At 33.5% G+C, this 26,173-nt stretch overlaps 3 protein-coding genes, 1 long non-coding RNA gene and 1 other non-coding gene across 6 annotated transcripts; 2 read left to right on the plus strand and 3 right to left on the minus strand.

Annotated features, from left to right (window-relative positions):
• Positions 1–43: 43 nt before the first annotated feature.
• On the minus strand, positions 44–116 carry TRNAR-CCU (transfer RNA arginine (anticodon CCU)). Its single transcript has one exon. It is a non-coding gene; the product is annotated as a tRNA-Arg (tRNA).
• A 1,654-nt stretch (positions 117–1,770) lies between these two features.
• On the plus strand, positions 1,771–5,215 carry LOC107619127 (PAK-box/P21-Rho-binding family protein). Its single transcript, XM_016321351.3, has 5 exons — positions 1,771–2,329; positions 2,654–2,786; positions 2,897–2,997; positions 3,247–3,352; positions 4,624–5,215. Exons 2-5 carry the CDS (start codon positions 2,729–2,731, stop codon positions 4,881–4,883), a joined length of 525 nt encoding a protein of 174 aa, XP_016176837.1. The 5' UTR covers positions 1,771–2,329; positions 2,654–2,728; the 3' UTR covers positions 4,884–5,215.
• A 4,661-nt stretch (positions 5,216–9,876) lies between these two features.
• LOC148546926 (uncharacterized) lies at positions 9,877–13,271 on the minus strand. Of its 2 annotated transcripts, XR_015900012.1 has the most exons (3): positions 13,130–13,271; positions 12,892–12,945; positions 9,877–12,779 (listed from the first exon to the last, which is right to left on the minus strand). It is a non-coding gene; the product is annotated as an uncharacterized LOC148546926 (long non-coding RNA). The 2 variants fall into 2 exon arrangements; XR_015900011.1 differs by lacking the exon at positions 12,892–12,945 and having other exon boundaries at positions 13,130–13,269.
• LOC107618835 (homeobox-leucine zipper protein PROTODERMAL FACTOR 2-like) lies at positions 9,963–13,630 on the plus strand. The gene is made up of 10 exons (XM_016321007.3): positions 9,963–10,165; positions 10,334–10,451; positions 10,529–10,708; positions 10,803–11,654; positions 11,758–11,859; positions 11,950–12,156; positions 12,262–12,454; positions 12,528–12,799; positions 12,875–12,970; positions 13,048–13,630. Exons 1-10 carry the CDS (start codon positions 9,963–9,965, stop codon positions 13,360–13,362), a joined length of 2,538 nt encoding a protein of 845 aa, XP_016176493.1. The 3' UTR covers positions 13,363–13,630.
• Positions 13,631–15,685: 2,055 nt separating this feature from the next.
• Positions 15,686–21,792, minus strand: PCFS4 (PCF11P-similar protein 4). Its single transcript, XM_016319884.3, has 7 exons — positions 21,096–21,792; positions 20,176–20,277; positions 19,834–20,091; positions 18,179–18,877; positions 16,832–17,719; positions 16,174–16,722; positions 15,686–16,051 (listed from the first exon to the last, which is right to left on the minus strand). The coding sequence occupies exons 1-7, from the start codon at positions 21,471–21,473 to the stop codon at positions 16,007–16,009; spliced, it is 2,919 nt and encodes a 972-aa protein (XP_016175370.1). The 5' UTR covers positions 21,474–21,792; the 3' UTR covers positions 15,686–16,006.
• Positions 21,793–26,173: the final 4,381 nt, after the last annotated feature.

Genomic DNA, 26,173 nt, shown 5'->3' on the forward strand with positions numbered 1-26,173 from the left:
AAAACATGAAGTCGATTTTTATTTTTGAAATAAAAAAGTACAACGCGCCAGGTAGGGGTCGAACCTACGACTTTCTGCTTAGGAAACAGACGCTCTATCCACTGAGCTACAGGCGCTTATATTGAAACGTGGACGTAACTTAATTTTACATAAAAATATTAAAAAATTAATTTACACATAACAATCAATATTATAATTGTAATAATTTTCTCAAATATTTATTTAAAAATGTCATATATATATATATATATAATATTCATAAAATCAATTATTATATTATTTTGTATAAATATATATGTCATTTTATTTATTTTTATTATGTATTTTTGTATTTTAATATGTATTTTATAAAAGTGATTTATTTTTTGTATACACATAGCGTAATTGATATTTATTTTATCAAAAAATTATATGTACACAAAAATTCAATTATCATATATTTTTGTATATATGTGTTGATTAGGTTATTTTTAATTTATATTTTATATTTTATATTTTAATGTACCTTCTATATGAATAGTTGAGTTGAGACTCTTTTTTTCCTTCCATATATGTAATATGCTTGTTATGTCATTTCATTAAAATAAATTGCTAATGCATTTAAAGCTTTTGCTAAAAATTAATTGAATCAGATATTCTAAAATATATTAAAAATGGTAACTAAAAAAAAAAAAGACAAATTAATAAATGAGATAAAACGGAATACTATATTTTATACCTATTATGTATAAATATTAATAAATACACGGAACACGATATGATACGGGATACGGAATTTTTATAAAATATAGAAACACGACATATATATAAAATATAAATTTTTTTAAGATAAATTATAATGATATTTTGATATTTTATTAATATTAAAATATAAAATAATTTTTTTAATTATTTTTAACGTCTTTTTTATTATATAAAATATTTAAAATATTTTTATTTTAATAATTAATAATATATATTATTTTAAATTCATTTCAAGAATAATTAAGATTAAGGCTGGATATGTAATAGTATTTAAGTGTGTTTAAACGTGTTCAAATTTTTTTTTATCTTTTATTAAGACAAAACTAAACAAAAAAATACGCATATAAAATAAATATCAATAAATATCATGTCTAATCATAAAAGTAAGGGTGTTCAAATCTAAACCGATACAAACTAAACCGTTCATCTAATCCAATCTAAACCGAAAACTGATTAAAACCGCACTCATTCGAATTTGATTGGATTCTATTTTTTGCAAACCACTGGATTAGATTGGACTTTGAGTTTACTTTTCATAAACAATCCAATACAAACCGCAAAATATGCTATAAGCCTATAATATTATTATTTTATTATTATATTTACAATAATACTTATAACATGTTCAATTTGTTATACATTTTTATATTATTCATGTATTATTATTATTATTTTTAATAAATATTTTATTTTTAAAATGTTATTTATTTATTTATTTTAAACCTATTAATTTTATTTCTATTATTATATTATCGTTGGTTTTTTAAAATATTATTAAGACTTGTTATGTTATTATTAATTATTTAAAATTTAATGTTAAGACTTATTATATATATTTAATTTTTTTTAATTTATAAAACTAAAAATCTAATCCAATACAAATTGCACTCTTAATAAAATTAGTATTCGAATCGAATAAATTTTTAACTCAAAAATCAAAATCGATCAAATTGCAGTGGAAACACTTACAAGTGTCCCTACTTTATATCTTGACACAATAACAACATCCCACATATGCAACTATTTGATTTGGATTTTCACCTTCAAAGGACAGTGCCTTAACTCTCTCTCAACAACCATAAAACACATAAGTGCATAACCAAGCACTGCCACACCATAATGGCAATCTTATTATCTTAATAAACAAATCCATATAATCCATTATTAAATTACTTCCATACTCGAATCTTTGTCTTATTTTTTTAAAAGCCAATCTTTCTCTTCTCTCTCACACACCCCACTTTCATTCTCCCAAAGTTTTTATTCATGGATACCCACCTTCTGTTTTTCCCCTCTTAGAGGAAAAACTTTACCTTCTTGCCATCATTCTACTCTGCTCCCTCTCCCTCTTCTGTTTTAACTTTTAATTCAGCCTGCATTCCCCACCCCATCAATCAAAATCTATACTTTTAGAAACTCATTTGACCCTTTCTTCATTCTGTTGCAAATTCAGAGCTGAGAGCTCTACCTGGAGAAAAAAGCCACATAAAAAGCTTTCCATGAAGTTTCAGAATGATGATGAAAGGAGCATAGAAAACCATGCTTTGACTTCTATTAACACCTTCATCATAATCACATTCTTGAGGTAACCTATGTTGTTTTTTCTTCTTGGCAGTGGAAATTTCTTCTAACAAGTTGTATGCTAAAAAACAACTCGAAAGTGATATCTTCACATAAATGAGCACAAAAATGTTTCTTTTTCTTAAAAATTCTTTGAGTATTAGTTGAAAAAAAAAACGTGCCTTTTGTATCCAATAATAAGATAGATGCCAAGCTTCATTTACAGGAAAACAAAAAGATGTTCCTATATGGCTATATCACATGCTATGAAGCCTTAGCTGATAGCTTTTTATGTTTGTATTGATCACTCATTCCCTGTGTATAACTAAATTCCATTTTGTGATGACAGGCAAAGGCATTTCCTGCTAAATAATATTCCCTTGTGTCATCCTTATACTGCATAGTACGGTTTGTGATCTCCACCATGGCAGCCACCTTCAAAGGAATCAAAAAGAGTTTCAAATACATAGCACAAATCTTTGGTAATTGTGTCTTTGTACTTCATTCACTTCACTCACAATATTTGATTTTGATGTGGTTGGTTTATTGGGGGCTAAGTTGGGAAGTGGGTGTGTTGTTGTTGTTGTTGCAGCTGTGAAAGAGCAACGAGAATTGGAAATTGGGTACCCGACAGATGTTAAGCACGTGGCTCACATTGGTTGGGATGGCCCCTCAGGGAATGGACCCAGTTGGGTATGAAACTCTTATAGTTTTGAGAAAATTATTCTATGGTCATGGAACACTTAGCTTGATCATGCTCTATTTATTCAAAGAGTAACTGCAAGTATTTATAGTTTTATAGTTTTATTTCAAAGAGTATACTTTCTCGAATCTATCTCTTCCATTGATGTTACAACAATTTAGGATCTCATGTTTCATTGTTTTGTCTATTGTTTTGTTGGATTCTATCATTCTTTTTCAACTTTCTTTTCTATTATGCAGATGAATGAATTTAAAACAGCTCCTGATTTTACAACTTCACTTGGCAACTTGGATGAACTAAGGGACAATAGTTCTTTGGCTCTCACTCCATCATGGTCCTCCCAAGGTATACTACTTTTGCTTATCACTTGTCAAGTAATAATAGTAACATATTTATTTTAATTTTTTTTTCATCTGAGTCAAGTGTTAATTTTGGCTTCTATATGTGGTTCCATTAAATATTTGATATCTTGTATTCTATTCATGTGGAACCGTGCAGTCTTTCTTGACCTGAATAATACCAACAGATGGCCCTTTCACGGGTTAACTAGTAAAACGAGAAAACGTTTATTTGATTATTATTTTTGTTGTTTTGAGTATTTTCGAGATTGCAAGGCTTGCAAAAGCTATATCTAGATTATTTGCCACCAAAGAAAGAGTTTGGCTCTTATGTCACGAGCAAAACTCATATCCATCAAAGGAATCTAGTGGTTATTATTGGCCTTTGCAATTCGTTAGCACTGTCTAAAGGGGTCCACACCAGAATTTTTTCTTAAACAGATTTGATTGTGTATTAAATTTAGCACACCACTGTGCTTGATAAGAATATGGTGATTGGTTGGTTTGTCTTCAGTTTCTACATGTGATAAGTCTCTGAGAAGACCTCAATGAGATCAAATGAAACCTTAAAAAATTTGCAATATGATACATGTGTCATGAAAACGGAGTGAAGCTGCTTAGCTAAAAATCTACATGAATGGTTCAATTAAGAATCTGAGTGATTATGAGATTTGTTCTTCCTGGGCATGTGACTAAAATGGAACCATCATTATAAAACATTACTGTGACATTTTAATTGGATTTACAGTAATTTGTTGTCATAAATTTTATTAAACATGTATCAATAGCTAACTGCAACAAACAGCCTATTTCTTAGTTTTGATGATTAGCTAAGCACTTCTTGTTACCATTTATACTGATAAGGGAGAAGTCCTGCATCACTTGCCAAATAGGTTTACTATTATATTACTTTGGTTACATGTTCTTGAAAAATTTAGCTATCATGAGATACTGTGCCTTTATTCATCTCTTTAGTCCTTGACATACCGAGTTCGTTGTACCATGTGATGTACTACTATAAAACTATATGTTCCGAGTTGGGTCAAGAGCCAAGTTTGGAGTATATCACCCCACAAACTTAGAAGTAGTAAACCAGAGAAATGTACTGAAATTTCTGTTTGAAAGCTGGCTGTTGTATATTCTTGAAGAATCCTTGGTGCATGCAGAAATTGTGTGGATTTGAAAGTTAATAAGCTCTTACTCTGTATCATGTTCTATGTTACTTGTTTTTTCTTCTAAATGATGATAATTTTTGTGTTACTTGAACCTTTTGAACAGATTTTGAAGACTCCATAGGAAGCCAATCAACACCATCTGTCCTTAAGGGAATTCATTCTGCTGGGGTTCCTCGTGTTCCTAAGAAGCCAAAGCGCAAAAAGACTAAGTCGACGTCCTCTTCCGAGTCGCTATCTACTTCATCAAGACAACTAAGAGCAGTGAAGTCAAAGTCTAAGCAGAGAGAGAGAGAAGGAGCAACAATTGCTCAAGTGTATCAGATTCAAGATTATGAAGACATAGGAAAGGATTTGGCAATGTGAATAGCAAAAGAGACTATGCCCTTTATCAAGTTATCAGCAAAAAGCCTTAGGAAAATGGTGTTTAGTAAATCCTAATCACTGAGAGAAAGAACCAAAATTAGTTGTCAAACACTAGAAAAATAAGAGGGGGAAATTGTGATTATCTTGGGGAGAATGGAACAATTGGGTGTTTACCATATGCAGGCCTTAAATTCACTAGCTTATAGTATTGTCCATTTTGCAGATTAAAATGAATAGACATGGCAAAAGGTTATTTACAAGATCACCATGGTAGTAATTTTATTAATGATTCTTGTTAAGGTATTATAATTATAATTTTATCAGCACTATTTTATTATATTAGGGCCCCGGTATTTCTGTTCATTGAAGCCAAATGAAGAGAGTTGGTATTATCATGCTTCAATCTTTGATAGATACTAATAAATTCATCTGGTATTGTTTTACTTCTAATGGGTTTCCTTGTTTTGCTTACTTTCTTTTATGCTCCTTCTAGCTTTAGAAAAAGTTATCTTACACAAGATAACAACCTTCTTAATAAATCCTCTCCAGTAAAAAAAAAAAAAACTAGATAATGTTCAGTGTTTGATCTCACTATTCATTGTTTTCACACATACACGCACATTAATAATAGGCATAAGCATAATCAAATCAAATACATATGATAAGAATAAAGACGAGATTAGTTAAAATATATACGGAAAACAAAATTAAAAAATGTAGGGATTAGCATTTTTAGCTAAAAAAAAAAGAAGAAAAATTAGTTAGTGTTGGATCAAATTCAATGCAAATACAAAAGAAAAATGTTGGTCACATCATATTTGCGGCAAAAGTATTTGAACATATACATGTATTTTGATATTCTTAGTAAGCTAATGTACTCAGGAGAAAATGAAAAGTATAACATTCTTTAAATCCTAAATTCTAATCATAAATTTTAAATCTTAAACTTTGAACTCTAAATTATAAATTATAAACTATGAATTTTAATTCTAAACTATAAATTATATAATTTTAAATATGAATTATTGGTATAAAATATAATAAATGAAAATTTATTATTTATTTAATTAGCAAGAAGTATAGTATTAATTACTTTTTTTTTCTAAAAATAGTAGGTTATATTTTATTAATTATTGAAAAATGAAATACAAAGATGTCCAAAAGCAGGACAGCATAATAAAAGGTGGGGATTTCCCAAAAATACTACACTGAATGTATTCATCCAACTGTGCGTGGTCAAAAAACGAAGAAAAATCTTAAAGAAGAAAGAATGATAAATCAAATTGAATGCACCTAAGAGCTTGCCTCATGGAGATAACGACCTAAATTGGGAGTTCTTTGGATTTCAGGGAGCAACTTAACAGAGCTTACTAGAATAGCAGACAGCATAGAATAGAACCTTCAAAAATCAATTGGTTGCGAGCGTTTAGCCGTTCCAGCAAATGATGGTTCATTACTTAAGAATAAGTCGTGATGAACCAATGTTTACCTATCTAAAATGAATATTTTAAATATATATATATATATATATATATATATATATATATATATAAAATAAAAAAAATTGGCTCATGGATACGGTCCACACGGAAATGCCAGCAAATTTGTATAAGTAATACAGTCCAAGCAAACGTCAGTAGTTTTGTATAGGTAATACAGTCCAAGCAGTGTATTCAAGTACAACACGATAAGCAGTGGACATTGATGAGCTACGATTCAATATGCAGTTATATGTATTCACTTCATCAACATCAGCATATACGCACACTGCAATTACTTCGTTTACATGCATGATGCATGCAACTCTTTCTCTACTATTCATTCATTTTATATATTTTTTATCTGAAAAAAAAAAAAACTAAAAACAAAGTTTAAACCATACCACATGATTATATGCAGGTCCTCAAAATATGATCCCACCGGCCATTAATTCTCCAATACTAGGAGTGGGTAACTCGTGCTAGTTGGCTAAATGATCCCTAATAATCCTCGGAACGCAAGTTTCTCGTTCCATCTTTCTTTCTTTATTTGGAGGTAGTTTTTTTAAAAGGGGTATGTATTATTATTTCACTACCTTTGACTTCCATATAAGATGATGACTTCACTCCCTATTACTATTATAATTACCTTTAAAAACTCTTCCTTATTTGGCTTTTAATTAATTATTATTATTACTATTATAATTACCTTCTTTTTGTTTGGCCGGTATTAAGTATTAACATTGCTTTTAATGATTTTTTTGCCAGCAACGAGATATCTAGAAGAAAAATAAATTAAAAGCTTCTAGAACTTTTTTTTTCCAATATATGTATTATCATATTATTTTTTAGGCTAAAATGTTTTTTACATGACTTAATTTTAGGTGTAATGGCCGAACATGAGCCTTCTAAATAAAAACCAATAATGTGAGAATGGACTTCTAAAACTGTATATATATTTTATTGTTTCTGGCCGTTTAAAAAAAAATATTGGAGCGACGAATTCAAATGGAATAGTAGAATTTTTGGCACACTGTAAGAAGTTAGTGAGCAAAGATAGCAGGCAGACAATTTCATATCTGGTGGTGTGTAGCATTGCTATTCTTTTTGTAATTTGCGAGATTCAATTGTGAAGTTTTTGTATACCTGAATCAGATAAATCGACCAGTTTTCAGCTTTATATATTTAAAATATACTAAAATTTGTTCGATATGAAAATTAATTTTTAAAATTTTTAACTCTAAAATTTAATTCTTTTAGAATAAAATTACAAGAATACTCAGATATTTATATTTATAAAAAAATTTAAAAATAAAAATGTATGTATAACTCTGTTCACTCTATCTTTAAATTATACATGAATTTTAGCGACAGATCTACAACTTGACAAATCCATTCAAAACTTAAGAGAGATTATAATGAGAGAGAAAAGGAGGAAAGAATAAAACTTCACTGATAACTAAGTGAGTAATAAGAGAACTCTAGCATGTTACTAATTACTAAAGATGATAATGGAGATACGATAAATATTTACTCAAGTATTTTATTTTCTCCTAAATTCATACCTGTCTCGTATGGACTTCTAGCAGCATATCTTTTGCTTTGTTGTTATTCTTTTTGAAATATGGAAGATTTCGTTTGAGTATGGAAGAGTGAGTACTTAAACAGATATGTACTCTCTGTTTATACTTTATACGTACTCTCTATTTATTTATTTATCTGTTTATTTATTTATTTTTAATTTGATAGATTTTAATTTTTTTATTATTTCTTTTTTGTCCGTTGTTTTATTGAATACCTTATATAATCATCCAACTTGTTCATCTCAAGAATTTTGACCAGAATCGATCTTTAGTTAGATATTCTTATTGCAGCTGTAGGTGGTCATTCCTGGCGGTAATAATTGATTACAGATTATAAACATTTTGGGTCTTAATATCCGCTCTCAGTCTCTCAGACAACCCTCATGCAACAGAGATTGAAGACTCACGTCAATATTGTTGTGTCTGCTCCTGCTCTTTGGGATGAAGTTCAACAAAAAAAAGTTCACTTGAAGAGTTTTGGTCTTAATAACCACTTAATCAAAAAGTTCTTTTTGTTATAAATAAAAATACGTTTTGATCATACGCAGTACAATTGAATATTTTTTTTTATATTAGTTTAAATTTATGTTATTATTAAAGTTTTTTATTTTAAAACTATTTAGATATGTAATTTGTAAGATATAAAAAAAATATAAGGAGAGTACTAAGACTATGTTTTTTCTAAGGATAATATTAGATGTATATAAAAATCAACCACCAAATCAATCATCAGTAAAATACATGTTAAAATATAAATACACATTAAAAATAAATTAAACAACACATGTATTTATATATAAATATATTAATGACTCATTTTAGTAACTAATTTTATTGTATAAATAACATTTTTATTTTTCTAAATAGTTTAAAAGTATTAGTATATACTACTTCAATTCTTTTTTATACATATCTTCAATTATTTTTTTATAAAATTCTAAATTCTCATTTTCTATCATTTTAAGTTTTAACTATGTTTTGAATTATTTATTTTCTTAAAAAGATTTGCATCAACCGCATTAACAAATTTAAACTTTTCCATTAAAAACTATCTTAGCATGAGAGAGCGTTGCCGATGAAATGATAGCAAACTTCCTCCATATTTTTTGTTTATGCGCGCATTAATAAATAGATAAGATGATGAATTTTTTTTATAATATACTTAAATAGGTTTCTAAAAAAATTTTATATTGGACTTACAAAAATTTTATTACGTTGAGTACTTAAAATTTACAAAACTAACATATATAGATTTTTTCGTCACACTTTTGAGGATTTATTTGTCTAAATAAAAACAATAAATCTAGCTAAAGTTGAGATTTATGTCTTACTTTTATAAAATTTAAAAATTTCAACGTAATAAAAAAAATTTAAAAACGAAAGTATGACATGAAATTTTTTAGATACATATATATATAGAGAATGCTAGGTAAACAATAACCATCTTGAACAACATGAACAACTACCAATCAAATAAAAATACACTACACCCTAATTTAATGCTACTAATTAAATTTAAAATTAATTTACTCTTTTAACCCTGTTAATTCACATTGTTCACACATTATTCAAAAATGTTGTTGGTTACCTATACTTTTTCATATAGGGATCCATATATATATATAGCTTTTTGTAACGGAAAAGGCATTCACATGGGTTCTTTGCATACTTATGTTTAAAAAAAAAGTTTCAACAACGTTAAATTCTTTTTGTCTTTGTGCTATTCCTCATTACTCTAGCGTGAGAAAGTAAAATTATTATTTAATGTATTTAATTTCTTTCTATCATGGATTTTAAAAACAAAGACCATTTTATTCCTTTGGTACGTTAAATCTGCATTGTATTTTGGCTCTCTCACACATGTTTAGTGCTTTTTGACTTTGGGGGCTTGACATATTGCAGAATATACGTAAACAGCATCAGAATCTAGTCATCTGCATCTACATCTAGATATATATAATGCACAACAAGCCTCAGAAATTGTATTCTATAATTTATGACCAACAACATTTCCTGATATGTCAAACCATTCCATGATGAACAACAATTCCTCAGGTAGTGATTATTTTCTAAGGAAAATTCTAGAGATACAAGATTTTGAGGTTGACACTGACAGCCACACCAACATGCAACAACAACCTCCTCCTGGCTACGGCAGTGATCACCACAAGAAGAAGCGCTACCAGCGCCACACGGCATATCAGATACAAGAGATGGAAACGTACGTAGGCGTTCAATTTTCTGTTCCATTGCACTGTTAATTATTATTACCGCCCTTTCAGAAAGACATTGTGTCAATGTGGCTAAAAGTGCTACATTAAACAAAAAATTAGTGCTTGTCCTGTTTTTATTTTTTTGGTTTAAATGCATGATGAAGTTCTTTTATTAGGTTCTTCAAGGCGTGCCCTCACCCAGATGAGCAGCAAAGGATAGAGCTGGGTAATGTTTTGGGATTAGACCATTTGCAAATCAAGTTTTGGTTCCAGAACAAGCGAACCCAACTCAAGGTATGATTACTATAATAATGCTCCACATGCATGATTATTTCTGCTGCTAATGAGTACGGTGGTGTCTATATACGTAGAATCAATACGAACGCAACGAGAACTTTGTACTGAAGAATGAGAATGAGGAGCTTCGAGCCGAGAACGAGAACTACAAGGAGATCCTAAATAGTATAAGATGTCATGGCTGCGGAGGCCCACCTCCTCCTCCATTGACCTATGACCAGATGAAGCAGGAGAATAACAAGCTAAGAGAACAGGTAACAATTTGATCGAGGTCTATAGTATGAACATATTTATTCAAAACTATATATATCACTCCTTTTCATTCTTTTCCTTTTGTTAAACTCTCAGATTGAGTGGATGTCAACCATGATGTCTAACTGTGTTCTACAAGAGCCAGATAATACTTCCAACCCCAACATCACCGTGCCTCAGAATGTGCCTAATATAGAATCATTTCAGCAAAACAACACCAATAACATGATGCCTCGGACTCAGAGTGTGCCTAATCAAGAACTTGGTAACATGGCATCACCACCTCAGAGCAATAACATTGACATGCTGTCTCCAAGTATGTTTAATCAAGGAATTATTGACAGCATGCCATTGACTCAGCAGAACAATGACATTGACATGCCTCGGAATGTGATGAATCAAGGAATTGTCAAAGACATGCCATCATCTCAGGCTCACAACAATGACATTAACGTGACTCCGCCTATGAGTATGTTAAATCAGGGAATTGGTGATAACATTGCCATTATTCCTCCTAATGTGCTTGATCAAGGAAATTGTAGCGTGCCATCATCATCATCTCAACACAACAACGAAATTTACATTAACCTGCCTTTGAGTTCGCTTAATCAAGATGTTGGTAGCTATGGAGCAAAGTCAAAAGACAAAGCAGGGGAAACGAGTAGTGGTAGTGACCCTCTAATTAGGTCACTCCCAGTTTCTAACAAAGCCATGATCGAGGAGCTTGCGGCTGCGTCACTGGAGGAACTCAAAGCCTTGGTTCAAGCAGGGGAGCCCATGTGGGTCAGTGGGGCCCACAACTCTGAAACTATCAACGAACAAGAATACTATAGGACTTTCCCTGGTGGAATTGGTCCAAGACTCTTGGGGTATAAATCTGAATCTTCAAGGGAATCCAGGGTCATCAACATGAATCACGTTAACCTCGTTGAGATCCTTAATGATGTGGTCAGTGCTCTTTCTTCCCAATATGATTCTCATGATCATATTAGCCCCATCAGATTAATAACATACTAATCTGAAAGTTCCAATGTTATTTTAATTTTTTCAGGATCTATGGTCACGTGTGTTTTGCAGCATTGTTTCAAAAGCAGCAGGATTTCAAGTCCTATCAACTGGACAGGCAGGAAGTTATGATGGAAACTTGCAAGTGGTAAGCAACTTTTGCATCATTTTCACTATCTAACTCTGATGGATCAATTATTCAAAACAAAACGGAAACTTGTTATTCCATTTCCATCAGGTGTCATCAGAGTTCCAAATGCCAACACCACTTGTTCCTGCTCGCGAGTACTATTTCCTAAGGTACTGCAAGAAGCTCCAAGATGGGAGATGGGTGGTGGTCGATGCTTCCCTGGAAACTTCACAACCAAATGCAACAATCCCTCCGACCCGAAGAAGGCCCTCTGGTTGCCTGATTCAGGCATCTCCAGATGGTTACTCAACAAAGGTACATACCTACTTACTTGTCATCATCATTTCCTCAAATCAATATGAACATAGCTTCCAAGTTCCAACAACGATGAGATAATTAATAATATTCAATTCGTTTCAGGTTACCTGGGTTGAACATGTAGAAGTGGATGACAGAGCACTAATGGTGAATAGTATGTATAAGCCTCTAGTTGAATCTGGCTTAGCCTTTGGAGCTAGACGCTGGGTCGCACAATTAGATAGAAGATGCGAACGTATTGCAAGTGCAGTACAATCCACCACCATACTGCAACAACAAGAAGACCAACTTAGTGGTATATACATATCTAATATACACATCATTTTTAAGCTATGATTTGATACTGATGCATGCATGTTTATACACAGTGACGAGTGTTGAGGGCAAAAAGGGGTTGGTGAAGCTGGCAGAGAGAATGGTTATGGACTTTTTAAGTGGTGTTGGTGCTTCAACAGTAGAAAATTGGGCAATCGTAACTCCATCAACAAATCACAGCAATATAAGAATCATAACCAGAAAGGTTGAGGACGATCCAGGTAGACCTTCCGGTATAGTTATCGGTGCCGCAACTTGTTTCCACCTCGCAGTTCCTCCAAACAGCTTCTTTGATAGGGTTCGAACTGCAAACGCAAGAGCAGAGGTAAGCGTGCCTCAAATTGCAATTAAACTTCAATTCAACAACCTTCAAATTTAATTCCCCTAAACTTTGTTACAGTGGGATGTTCTCTGTACCGGAGGTGTTGCTGAGGAATTTGCACACATAAAAAATGGTCGCGACCCTGGGAACTGTATCACATTATTCCGTATCAAGGTAATTTCGTAATTAATCTCATACAGAGCCTAAGAATTAAGCTAATTGTTTTGATAAATGCGGAATTGTAATTGCAGAGTTCAGATGCGAAGAACAACGGGATGATAATAGTTCAAGAGAGTAGCAGCGATTCAACAGGGTCATTTGTGATATACGCACCGGTTGATATGAATTCGATCAATGCAGTGATTGGAGGGAGAGATCCCGATGAACTTCCGATTTTGCCCTCGGGAATGGCGATTCTTCCAGATGGAGGTGGAGGTTGTTTGGTGACGTTGGCATTCCAGATATTGATCGAGTCAGATCCAACAAAGAAGATATCGATCTGTTCAGTGAGCACTATTAACCAGTTGGTTAAGGTTACGGTTAACAACATCAAAGCTCTATTCTAAGACTGAGGAGGAACCTAATGAGAGAATCTAAGTAATCTTTAGCTTTGGCATAGACATATGGATATCGAATTATCGATATATCCTCTTAATAAATAAAAGCAGATGCTAGTAGTACACTAGTACCTCATTTAGTAGAGGAGTTTGTTAGTTTCTTTCTGTTTTGTTGTTTTTTTTTTTTTTGGTGACTTTCTGTTTTGTTGTTTATTGGGTCTTAGGCCCTTCTTCAACAATATAAAAAATTTAATTATTTTTGTTCCTACTTATAGTTTTATTAAATTTATAATTAGATTTTTATATTTTTTTAATTAAATTATTTTTATATAAAAAATATTAAAATTAAAAAATATCTTTTTTAAAAAATATGTAGTTAAAAATTTAGTTAGTTTTTTAATTGTTAGTATTTTTAATTTGACTCCGTTATACATCCAATTAATTTTACATCCAAGTCATTTAGTTTACGTTGGGGGATTTCGTCTCTTTCTTCTTCTTTCTCCTCCTCGTGCTTTTTCTTTTTCTCCTTTTTTTTCATCTTTTTTTCATTATCGTCATTGTCGCCGTCACTATACCACCACATCTATCTCTTCTTCTTCTTTCTCCTCCTCCTCCTCTTTCTTTTTTATTTGAATTTCTTTGATCTCCTCTTTCTTTTTTTTCTTCCTCCTCCATCATCATTATCGTTATTACTAACACCAATATCTTGCTAACATCTTTATTAATTCTGATTCTCTATAGTGATCGAATGAATCTAAATATTATCAAAACAAAACCATTGTATAATACTAAATGAACCAAAAATGGTTCATTATATAAATTCGAATTCAGAAACAATCTGCATCTCGAATGAACCGAAAATATTATCAAAATGAAACTATTGTATAATACCAAATGAACCGAAAATTGTCCCTTATATACATATTCAAATTCAGAAACACTTGCGTCTCGAATGAATCAAAAATTAGCTCAAAACGAAACCATTGCATAATATGAAATGAGCCGAAAATTGTCCATTATATAAATTCGAATTCGATGATAACAATAACGACGATACGTATTAAAAGAAGACAATGACGATAACAATGATGATTATGATGATGACAATGATGATGGAGGAGAAGGATGAAAAGGAATTGGAGGAGATGAAATTCCAATAGAATGAGGAGGAGAAAGAGAAAGAGATGTTGTTGGTAACGACGGTAACAAAATTGAAAGAAGCGCAACGGGAAGGGAGAAAACGGGAAAAAGAAATGCGTAACTCAAATCACTTGGATAAAGTTGAATGTAAAATTGTTTGGATGTGGAGAATTACGGTTTCAATTTGCAAAACTCTAACATTTTTTAAACTAAAAAAAAAACCTAATTACAAAATTAAAAGTAGTGTAAAGACTTAATTAAAAAAAATTATACGAAATTAATTATAAATTTGATAAAATTATAGATATCAATAGAATAATTAAACCTAAAAAAAGGTGTACACTAACTAGGCTAATTTTAGTGTGTAAATAATATTTAGAAAAAAAAAAAACAATTGCTTAAGATGCAAACTATCAATTATCAAAGCATCAACGTTACTAGCTCCATGGAATGATATAAGAAATTCAGAGAGAAAAAAAAAACGGCAACCAAATCAATTACTTATATAAAATAAAACAATAATAAAGATATCTCCATTTTTTATAATATCACTTTATACATAATTTTGTATTATATATTTATATAAATTTATAAAAAAAATAATGACATTATTAAAATAAGAATAACAATATCTATTTCCTATAAAATGTGTTAAATACAAATATAAAGTACATATATTTATATATATATATATATATATAATATACCACATAACATTTTTATATATTATGCTAACTTTCTTGTGGAAACTGTAGCGTTAATTGATTTGAACTGTAAGCTGAATTTATTTTTCAGGGTATTGTAAGCTGAATTTATACTTTAAATTTTCGTATTGACATTGTGACCGTGTCTACTATAGTATTATTAATCAACCAAAATTATGTTTTAAGAAAAAGAAATATTTATATGCTTCAAGAGCACAATTCATGTGTACTCTTGTGACTTGTATTATAAAGAGACCACAAAAAAAAATAGCATTTGCTTTACATCTTTTGCCCGCCGCGTGAAGCAGCAAAACGATCGAAGGAGAGCAATTAAAAAATCAGTAAAAAGTAATAACACTAATTTTATTGTAGATACTAGATATGAAATCCCTGCATCTCCATTCATCATAAGCAATAAAAGATAAGGTTCTCTCGATCTGGTCATAGATACACAGCCACGCGAACAAGCTGATGGTGCTACAGGTAACTTTACTCAACTAAGTGAACTAACACATTCATATTCATTGTTTCAAAAACCCCCATCCCAGATATAATAATATAGTACTGTATGTAACTATTAATATTGCCGGAAAGGAGATATTAGCAGGCTAACAAGTAGACTTTGACTACAAGAGATAAAAAAAGAAAGGAAGGAAGAGAAAATATGCATGTTAAACAACCCAACTATACATGTACATGATTTTGGCAGGGAGGCCAAGCAATTGCAAAGCTTCATCTCTACTCTAAAAAATTATGTAAGAGCAGCTCACTATTGGAAAAATTATTTAAGTTACAGTGCGCAAAACTGGTCAACTCCGCATTCGTTTTCTTTGGCTGCCCTCTTCATTGGCACCCTACATCCGAAATGAAAATTAGAAAGCTTGAAACATATCCATAGTGGCCAAATTGAAAGTAGGATGCAGATGAAAGAGTAGAAATGTTAGGCATGCAGAATAATAGAGTGAGGGACACATACCCCTTCATCCAACCCGAAATCTTCAGAGGGGGACGTATTAGTGTCTGATCTGCATTTGGCATGAATAATGGGACCTAACTGCGACCTGTCCATGCCCACTGTTGCTCCGGTGGGTGCATTGAGGTATACAGCTCCTCTATACATCCATTCCTCCATTTCGTCACTGTAAAACTCATCGAAAGGCTCACCACATAATGCACATGTATTCTGGTCCTCTTCAGCTGGCACTGCCAACTCTTCATCATCTTTTTTTTCTTCTACGGTCTCGGTTGGCAGAAAACCAGGAACCGATTCTGTTCCCAGTGCCTCCGCACCACTAAGCCACATCCTGTCACTCACAAACCACTTACGAGAAGGCTTCTGTTTGCGACTTTTGGACATCCTGTTCTTTGTTACATGCCAATCCATATGACTACTGTGCTCCTCTTGGCATTTGAATCTTAGTCCACAAGTCGTGCATTGTCTAGGGAGATCTCCATACAAGGCACTGATTGCAGACTCATAACGAATCTTCAGAATATCTGGATTAAACTCAGTTCCAACAGAATCCTAAAAAAAAGACACTTGATCTCAGTTACAATACAGGGTTGCACAAGCATATACACAAAGGAAAGAAAAAATAAACAAAATAAACAAATTTGTTATAGACATGATATACCTGTCCAGAGGGTTGATTAGCCAATGAGATTACGCCTTGGGACATAAGCGAACTAATTAAATTAGTATATGCAACAGCCGGCTGTTGGTTTGATACATATGGACCAGCATTTGGATGTGGTATCATTTGAGAAGGAGCAGGAGGGCGACCTGGAGGTAAAGGTGGATGGACTCCCCCCTGTAATTGTAAGGAATTATTTGCAATACCTTGGACTGGTAAAGGAAACTGTGTAATAGGTAATGGATTTGACATAGCTGCACTTAAAGAAGGACCATGCCCTTGCAGAGAGTTTCCATGACCAAATTGTGAGGATGATGGATCCCGAGATGGGAAAAAATGTTGTGGTGTTTGTCCAAGGTTTTGCAGGTTGGATGGAAGCAATCCAGCCAGCTGATTAGGCAACTGATGTATCTTTCCTTTACTGGCATCCCTGTTTTCAACAATGTCCAGCCCTGGCTGTTCAGGCATGAACAGAGATTTATTTGGGCCATGATTCATAATGGGATTACTGGTATTTATTGCATCAAATTGACTTCTAACATGTTTTTGCGGTGGAAATATTGGATTTAAGGTGGGAGGACGAGTGCCATGCACAGTTACAGAAGGTCTTATTTCAAAAGATCCAGGCAAAACTGGTGGACGAGGCTCTACGTTAGAGGCAATACCAGAAACCATCCTTGACACTGCAGGTCGAATCCCATAGGGGTTTACATCATTATTGGGATTGTTATCAATAGGAGGCATCAAAAGAGTTCTTCCTCGGCCCCTAATATTAAGCATGGTTTGTGATTGAGAAACCTTCCAAGCATCATGAGGTGGACGGGAACCCAGACTCTGATTTATTTGATTTTGGAAACCAGATACCTGCCCCATGGATACACGACCATACTGCAGAAAGAACATGAACTCTCAGTTCTATCGAAAAATCCTAATTTATAAAAAAATATGCAAGAAATTAAATGCCATGCTGATGATAAAATGGCCTGGACAAAATATAATACACTAAAAGGAACACATCAGGACTGCTCAACACAAAAGCCATTTGCTGCGACCAATATACAGCTGAAAATTCGAAAACACAGTAGTACTAAATCATATCGAATAACTAGTAAAACTAAGAGACCAATTCCCAGACAAGCATGAACAAGACAGCCATTTGATTGGGCCTTCCCAACAACTCGGCCAAAATCTTCCGTTTTTTTAATCAATCCGGAAGCATCAATGATTCGAAGGCACACGATAAGACGCAAAAATTTTAAAGAGAATAATGCAGTATCATAAATCATAATGAAACAATACACAACTGTAAAAAAAAAAAAAAGAAGTATGGAAGTTGAGGCAACATACAACTGAATGGGGAAATGCATCTGCTGCTATGACAGAAGAATCATCTACTGGAGGAAGCTGAGACCCACCAGACCAACCCTTCCTTGTATCTTGCTCTGACAAAATTGCATTAGCTGCTACTGCAACAGGCTTATCCCTGGAAAAAGCAGTTGATTGCAAGAAGCCATTATTCCTACTATGGTCTACTAATGTTGGACTCATATCTTCCCAATCAAACTCCTCCTCTTCAGTATTCTGCCATGATGTCACTTTGTTGTCGATACCATTTCTATCTAGCCGATCAAGTATAAGAGGCTTGGTGCTTGAAGTTTCTTGGCTTTTGTCACTGCCATACGCATCAATTAAAGCTCTTGGACTTTGACGCGGATGTCCATTACTAAGGCTGTATGTCAAAGGAGTTTGAAATCGATTTCGAACATCACCAGGGTACTGCTTTCGCTGCCATTCACCCAATTCTTCCTCTCTACCTACTACTCTTGGTACTCCATAATTATGAGGAGACTCTCTCTCAACCATCCTTCCAGAAGAACTGTCAACTGCATACTCATCTGCTACTGACAAAGGCCTATCTAGACCAATTCTTGAAGGAGAAGAGGATATTCCAAGTCTGCTAGATACAAATTGATTCGTCTTATTAGCTACAATGCCAAAATTTGTATTACTAGCCTTTCCTGCTATGTCAAACTTTTCACCACCAACCTGTGAGGATAAACCAATACTGTGTAAGAATGCCACTCATTTTATCTGTTTGCAGGACATTTCCCCACAGAGGGGTTGAAAATATTTTGTTTGTGTGACTGTGTCCACCAAAACTCAGTTCAGCAGCACTCTCATTGCAGCATCAAATGATATAGGTCTTACTCCCTTACCCCAAATCCCGAACATAACATGGGGAGGAAACACTAAATGATAATGAGGGTGGGGAGAGGAAAAATAATATGATATAGTAACTAATAAATCCCAAACATCATGATAATTAAGAAGTTAGAGACAAAATTAGATGCCATTAAAACATTACAAATACAACACTCTCAGATGAAAACACAATGACAAGCATTTCATTTTCTACTAAGTCTTTGGGCACAGCATCAAAAGTACCCAACAGCTATGCTTTTACACATGGGACTCAATAATAAACAAATCCATCCCTCTTCAAGATAACAAATTCAGTTCTTAAAATTAAATTATTATTTTTTCTTAAAAGAAAAAACTTCAGAGGATTGTAGTTCCCTTAACAATCCATCAAACCATACCAGTCATGTCTACAACTCCACATTAGCACTTGCAACCTACAAGTACTAATTATCAAAACTCAGTTCTATATATACATAAGGCGTTGAAAAATAAAATATCCACAAAAGAAAAGGAGTAAACAAGGATGTGTGTGTGTGTGTGTGTGTGTGTGTGTGTGTGTGTGTGTGTGTGAGAGAGAGAGAGAGAGAGAGAGAGAGAGAGAAGAATGGGTAGAGAAAGATCCTAACATCTGAGATGAAACAAGATATTTGTCACAAAAATTTACTCTGGTTGGGGTAACGTGTACGAAAAACAGCTCTACAAAAATTACAACCTTGGGGAATAAGCTGATAAAAACAAGTGTCAGACTAGCCCCTGGATATTTTTTGTATGGAAGACAGAGATGTCATCAAAAAGCTTACACTATCCACAGTTGAGCGCTCCAACTGCCGCAGGTACTTTGGATTTACATGTATGCCATGACTTGGTCTAGGAGATTCAGATGCTCTGAGGGGATTCATGTTGGACGATTGACTATTATTAACTACTTGAGAAAGTTGCAACTCAGCTTCAATCTTGCGTAGGACAGACGGTGGAAAGACTTTTGACCAGGTGCCAAAGAGATGGCGCATAGCAGGGTGCAAATGAGGCTGAACCTGCCTGTATGCCTCACAGAAAACCTGGAGACAAAACAGAACGAGAAGTTTCAGTGAACAGAACAAAATGATACAAAAAAAACAATAATGTGAATCTAATTGACCTACTTCGGGCAGGCGTAATGCAAAGTATCTAACATATTCCTGTCCAAAGTTCTTCACTATACTGTCCAAAAGATAGAGTGAAGGAAGCTTTTGCTCTGCAGGCACCTGCACAAAGGAGATTCAACAAGTGGCATAACAAGGCGTATAATTCAACAGAGGTTCTAATAATGAACCCCAAACTAACTCTACCACTTAGTCACAAATTACATAGTTGTAGTCCATCATTAACAATATAGAATTTAGGTATATCATTTCTTCTGATCTGTTGTAATTGTGAAAAGAAATCTGAGAAAGTGTTCCTAAGCCTATATATGATCAAATACCCGATAATGAACCTTTCTTTGGCAAGTTATAGCAAGACTTCAATTCAGCAAAAGTAAAGTAACAACTTCCTTTAGATACGAAGCCAGATTCAATTTGCACGCCCCTTAGAGTTTCCTGAAAGGAATTAAAGTACTCAAACGTGTTTGCATACTTTCACCTAATCTTCCCTTTTCTAATCAGTTAGATTGCACTAATTCCTGTTCTTTGAATGACCATTAGCAACTAATTGTTTTACTTGAATGATGATAATACACATAATATAGTACAATTTGAGGATAACCGATTTGTTCACTCTATGTCTGGGCGACATTGCTTTTCAGATAAGATTAGACCTAAAAGCGGAAATAGCAGAGTTACTGAAGTCCCCTCTCTCTCTCTCTCTCACACACCTTTTATTGTTAGAAACAAAAACAACAAAATAAAATAAAATCCGAAAGACTTTGAACCCAACTTCTGTCATTCAAGTTAAGAAAACTGAAACTTTCACCCAAATATAACAGTGGCAGTATCTTCGATCCTAGCTCCAAAATGGGATTTTTACAAAACTCCGAGAACAAAAAGAAAAAGAGAAGAACTTTTCCGCGGAAACCGAGACAGACCTCGAGAATCCGAGCGCAGATAGCGTCGGCGATGCCCCTGGCATGCTCCCTCTGCTGCTCAGCGATGAAGGTGAGATCGTTGATAATGGCCTTCAGATTGCACGTGAGCTCCGACAGCAGCATCTCGTACAGCTGAACGATTTCTTCCGTAGACGGAGGCGGCACGTGACCGGCGGTGGCTCTGAGCTCGTCGTCGCGCTGCTTGAGCATAGCCTTGAACCTGCCAACGAGAATGGAAGGGGGAGGCTTCTGTGCGATCTCATTGCTCATGGGTTTCGCGTTGGCCGAAGTAGTAGTAGACGAAGAAGAAGATAGATGTTGCTGAAACGCGAAGGGTCTAGGGTTTTCAGCGGACACTATCAGATTTTCAGAGTACATAAGAATATGCAGAAGAGATGTAGTGCGCTAGGGTTAGGGTTAGGGTTTTTAATTAGTGGATGGAACTGAAGTGCGTCACTGTTATTGGCTTCCACCGCCGAAGGAGGTAGAAACCGGCGCCATCTTAGAGAGATAAATTGAATAATTTTGGGGGGTTTGGAAATTTGCAGTGAGAGATAGAGAGAGAACGGAGATGGATTTTGGGGCTAGTTGAGATAGAGGGACGGATGAAGGGATATTTGAATCGGACGGTGCAGAAGCGATGAGAGAGATCTATGCTTGTCCAAATATGGAACCAGGCAATGATGCATTGCAGTCTACGTGATTTTTTAGTTCAGTTTAGACTTTAGCGTGTGAGCATTCTAAAATTATTTTAAGCCCAACTCGATTCATATTTCTTAATCATTTTTCTCAAAAGACAAGTTAGGTTTTAAATATACTGTGAAAAAAAAAGTTAGGTTTTAAATAAAAAACAAAGGATAGAATTTCTTTTTTCTAAATATTTGAGATAAATATTAATATATTTTTAGAGTAAAGGACAAATATTTTTGCACGGATCAGTCCCTCCGGCCAAATGCCTCCGTCAGACTCAACGAAAAAATCTGACGTGACTCTCGTAATGCTTGTCACGTGCACGCATGGGTCACACGTACGCGTCGCTTGGTAAACCTCACGCGTACGCGCATGAATTCAGCAAATCCACCTTTATTCATGAATTCTCCATTTTACATGTTTTTTTCTATTTCTTTCAGGCCATTCTTACCTTCAAAACTTTAAATCACTCAAACAAACATATCAAAAAATCGAATAGGAGAAAAGTAAATTAAATTTAGCAATTTAATAGCTTAGAAAGCATGTTTTCAATCATTAAGCACATTTAGGAGAAATTCACAAAACCATGCTATTTTAGTGAATAAATGTAGAAAAAGTTGATAAAATCCACCAAATTCAATACAATATAAACCATAAAATTGTGGTTCATCAACTTTCCCACACTTAAACATTAGCATGTTCTCATGCTAAACTCTTGTGGTTCATCAACTAATATGCAAAATACGTCTACCTACTTGGTTAAAAATGAATCAATCTCCAAGAACATATATGAACAAGTAGGGCTAAGATAGTATGATGATTTATGAATTCCACTAATTCAAATCTCAAAATGAAGTATAAATATACTTGCAAGAAGAAAGCTCGTGAAAGCAAGGAACAAAGGATTGAGCATCGAACCCTCACCGAAAGTGTTTGCACTCTAATCTCCCTAGTGTTTGAGGGTCGATTCTTTCAATTCTCTATTAATCTTGCTTTATAAGACTTGCTATTCTTCTACCAATCAACATATATTCAATGCATCGATACACATATCAAGAGGTCTTTTCAAGGGTTGTAATGGGGTTGGGGCTAAATTTAAATTTATTTTTCTCCCATTCGATGCCTTGATATGTTTGTTTGAGTGATTTAAAATTTTGAAGGCAAAAATGACTTGAAAGAAATGGAAAAAAACATGCAAAGTGGAGAATTCATAAAGAAATGAGGATTTGCTGAATTCATGGCGATGCGTACGCGTGACAAGCATTATGGGAGCCACGTTAGACTTTTTCGTTAGGTCTGACGGAGGCATTTGGACGGAGGGACTGATCCGTCCAATTTTTAAGGACATCGGAACTTAAAAGTATTTTTCAATGGTCAAGGACGAAAATATCTACGAGGTTAGGGATCTATTTATCTTTTACTCTTATTTTTATAATTTTTTTGTTTTTTGTCTATTCGAATATGGTGAAAGTGATTTAATATTATCTTATTATTAATTTAATAAAAAATTACTAATAAATGGTGATATATATATATATATATATATATATATATATATAGAGAGAGAGAGAGAGAAAAAAATATGATGTAAATAAATTTTAAAAATATTTGAAAAAAAATAACTTATAAAAGATTTATGATATTATAATCATTTTATATCATCATCAAAATTTGATATTTGTATAAGATTATATTTTTCTCTACCAAATTATAGAAAAATTATAATTTGAGAAAATATATTATTCATTAATATATTTTTATGAATTAAAGTAAGAATGATATTTAATTACTTTTGAAATATGTGAAACATAAATAAGACACACACCAAAAAATCCTTAAGAATCAATTTGATATTAAATATTTATTCCAGATATTTTGACGAAAAATGATACTTTACCTAAATATAAAATAACAAAGAAAAATCTAATTATTTATATTGTAAACAATATTGGTTCTTCTTTCCTAAAGAATAAGTCAAATTAAATAAGAAATAACCAATATATTTCATAGTTATATTTTATTATTTTTTTAAAAATTACCTTATTATTCAACCTAATTGATATAATATTTTTTTTAAATATATATAATGTATTGACATAAATAAATTTAATTTACCTTGAACAACCTTATAATTTAATTAAATTATTTTATTTATATGACCATTTATAAAAAAATATCTATGATATTAATATGACAATATATTATCAATAAATATTTTTTTTTTTTCAGTAGATTGGACAACCCTATCCTAAGTACCCCAATGGATTGAACAACATCAATCAATAAATATCTTAAATATCTTCCATCTATGAACTGGCACCCCATCCTCAGTTAAATTCGGTGCCGCCCGAAATAAACGTAGTCACATGTGGGCCCAATAATAGGCCCAATTATTTTGAAAGATAGCCCACCACATACATGCTATCTATGGCCAACATCAACAAATATATATCCGTTTACCAAAAAAAAAAAAATCAACAAATATATATCCAACTTGATTGGTTAAATAGGTAGTTTCTTAACCAACTTAAATAGTCAATTCATTCCTTTGTTTAAATAAATATTAAAAATTAAAATTTTATTTTGTACATATAACAATTTATAAACCAGTAATAGAATCTTAAATAAAATTCAGATTCACGACGGATTAATTCTTAACCTATGAGACTAAAAACTACTATAGATAACAAAAAAAAAGTTAGTTCACTTTTTTATTTACATAAGTATCAGAAATTTAAATTCAATTTTGTGCATATAGTAATTTATTGGTCAATAACAAACTCTTAAATAAAACTTTAATTTATAACGGGTTAATCATTAACCTATCGAACTGAATGATATTGTGGGACTCTAAACTTGTATTCTAAATAAGGAAAAAATCTCTTGCATATCTAAGATTATTCCTATCGTATTATTACATAAAATTAATTTTTAATATATTATTTGTTAAAAAACTTTTATACCTACACTAAATTACATATTGTTATATAAAAATAATTATTTTTTATCTTATTAATGATTTTTTTAAAACATTAAATATAATAAATGAATGTATAAATATTTTTGCATGAAAAATAGAGGTTAAAGTAGGCTAAAATAAAAACAGTAAAAACAATTATCTCTTTTAAGCGGCAACACATTTTCTCTCTTCTCTAATCTCAAGACATTTTCAGTTGTTTCTTTCTTCTCTCTTCCCTCTTTTCTCTTCTCTCTTTCCTGTTTTTTTGTTTGTTTGTGTTCGGTAGATCGGTTGCTGAGCGGTTCGGGTTATGATCCAGGAGGATGGTTGGGGCTCGTCAAGTCACGGACTACCAGTCAGCGGTATGCGAGGTCCCGAGTACTTCGCGTGAGAGGGGGGTGCCACCTGCAAAGACACTCCGACGCTCTTGTCAGTAAGGTGTGCAGGCGGATAAGATGATAAAGTATGTGACGTACCTCCGGGGGAGAGCAAGCCTCCCCTTTATATACCTGTCAGAGGTGGGCCCGATGAGGACATGCCCATGTTTCCAGGGAGGTTATCCCATAGCTGTGCATGAGCTGTCCTGGACACGTGTCCGGGTTGTTATGGGGCATGTGTCCGGTTCGGGTGGCGTCCGGGTTGGGTCGACCTGCAGGGACTCTGGGCCAGGCCGTAACAGTGCCCCCGACGCGCCAGTGATGTTCGTGGGAGACATCGATGGCGCGTGATTTCCTCGTTCGTGTGTTGTCGTCGGATCGGTTGTTCGTGGGAGTGACGTGCCCCCTGCGCGCGTGTCTCTTGGTTGCCAAGGCAACCGTTTCGTCGCTTCGTTCTTCGCGCTGAGCATTGAATGCTCATAATGGGTCACTAAAATCCCGCGTGCAAAGACCATTTTACCCCTGGGCTTTTCGCGCTTCGTGCAGCGGTTTTTAAACAGTTTCTTATTTCTTTTGTTCCCACTTTTGCTATTCCCATTTTCTTTTCTCCCTGATATCCAAATTTCCTCCGTTTCAAGCGTTTTTGTGCCTCTTCAACCACTTGTTCGATCGTCTTTGTGCTTCTCCAACCACTTTCAAGTTCCTTCGACTAATTCAGGTATTTCTAGAATCCTTCTCTTTTCTGTTTTGTTCTTGCATGCTTGTTGTACGTGTTTGCTTCGCCATTTTTGCTGTTATGTTGCTACATGGCTTTCTGATGATAGGTAGAGTATTAGGGCATGGGTACCATTCCAGGGTAGATTTTTAGGTGGGTTGCTTGGTTCATGCTTGATTTTAACTGTTCAGTAGGACGAATTATAGCTTCTGGGTATTTTCCAGGCTCCCGATCTCGTAGACTAACGGAATGGTACCCCGCTGTAGGTATGCCTCGTGTCGTCTCCCGGGCTTCCCCTTCCGCGGCGAGCTATGATCCGTACGCTTGGGTAACCTCG

Source organism: Arachis ipaensis, chromosome B9 (genome assembly GCF_059453495.1).
Source record: "Arachis ipaensis isolate K30076 ecotype BB chromosome B9, ASM5945349v1, whole genome shotgun sequence".
Classification (NCBI taxonomy): Eukaryota; Viridiplantae; Streptophyta; class Magnoliopsida; order Fabales; family Fabaceae; genus Arachis; species Arachis ipaensis.

Excerpts from the sequence above, each read along its gene's own strand:
- LOC107619127 (XM_016321351.3), top strand. The coding sequence starts at position 2,729 with ATGGCAGCCACCTTCAAAGGAATCAAAAAGAGTTTCAAATACATAGCA. Across the intron at positions 2,787-2,896 it reads ATACATAGCACAAATCTTTG|CTGTGAAAGAGCAACGAGAA; the intron begins GTAATTGTGTCT and ends TTGTTGTTGCAG. Across the intron at positions 3,353-4,623 it reads TCCATCATGGTCCTCCCAAG|ATTTTGAAGACTCCATAGGA; the intron begins GTATACTACTTT and ends CCTTTTGAACAG.
- LOC107618835 (XM_016321007.3), top strand. The coding sequence starts at position 9,963 with ATGTCAAACCATTCCATGATGAACAACAATTCCTCAGGTAGTGATTAT. Across the intron at positions 11,655-11,757 it reads TTGAGATCCTTAATGATGTG|GATCTATGGTCACGTGTGTT; the intron begins GTCAGTGCTCTT and ends TAATTTTTTCAG. Across the intron at positions 12,455-12,527 it reads ACAAGAAGACCAACTTAGTG|TGACGAGTGTTGAGGGCAAA; the intron begins GTATATACATAT and ends GTTTATACACAG.
- PCFS4 (XM_016319884.3), bottom strand. The coding sequence starts at position 21,473 with ATGTACTCTGAAAATCTGATAGTGTCCGCTGAAAACCCTAGACCCTTC. Across the intron at positions 16,723-16,831 it reads CTAATCAACCCTCTGGACAG|GATTCTGTTGGAACTGAGTT; the intron begins GTATATCATGTC and ends TCTTTTTTTTAG. Across the intron at positions 16,052-16,173 it reads ATTTCGGGTTGGATGAAGGG|GGTGCCAATGAAGAGGGCAG; the intron begins GTATGTGTCCCT and ends TTTCGGATGTAG.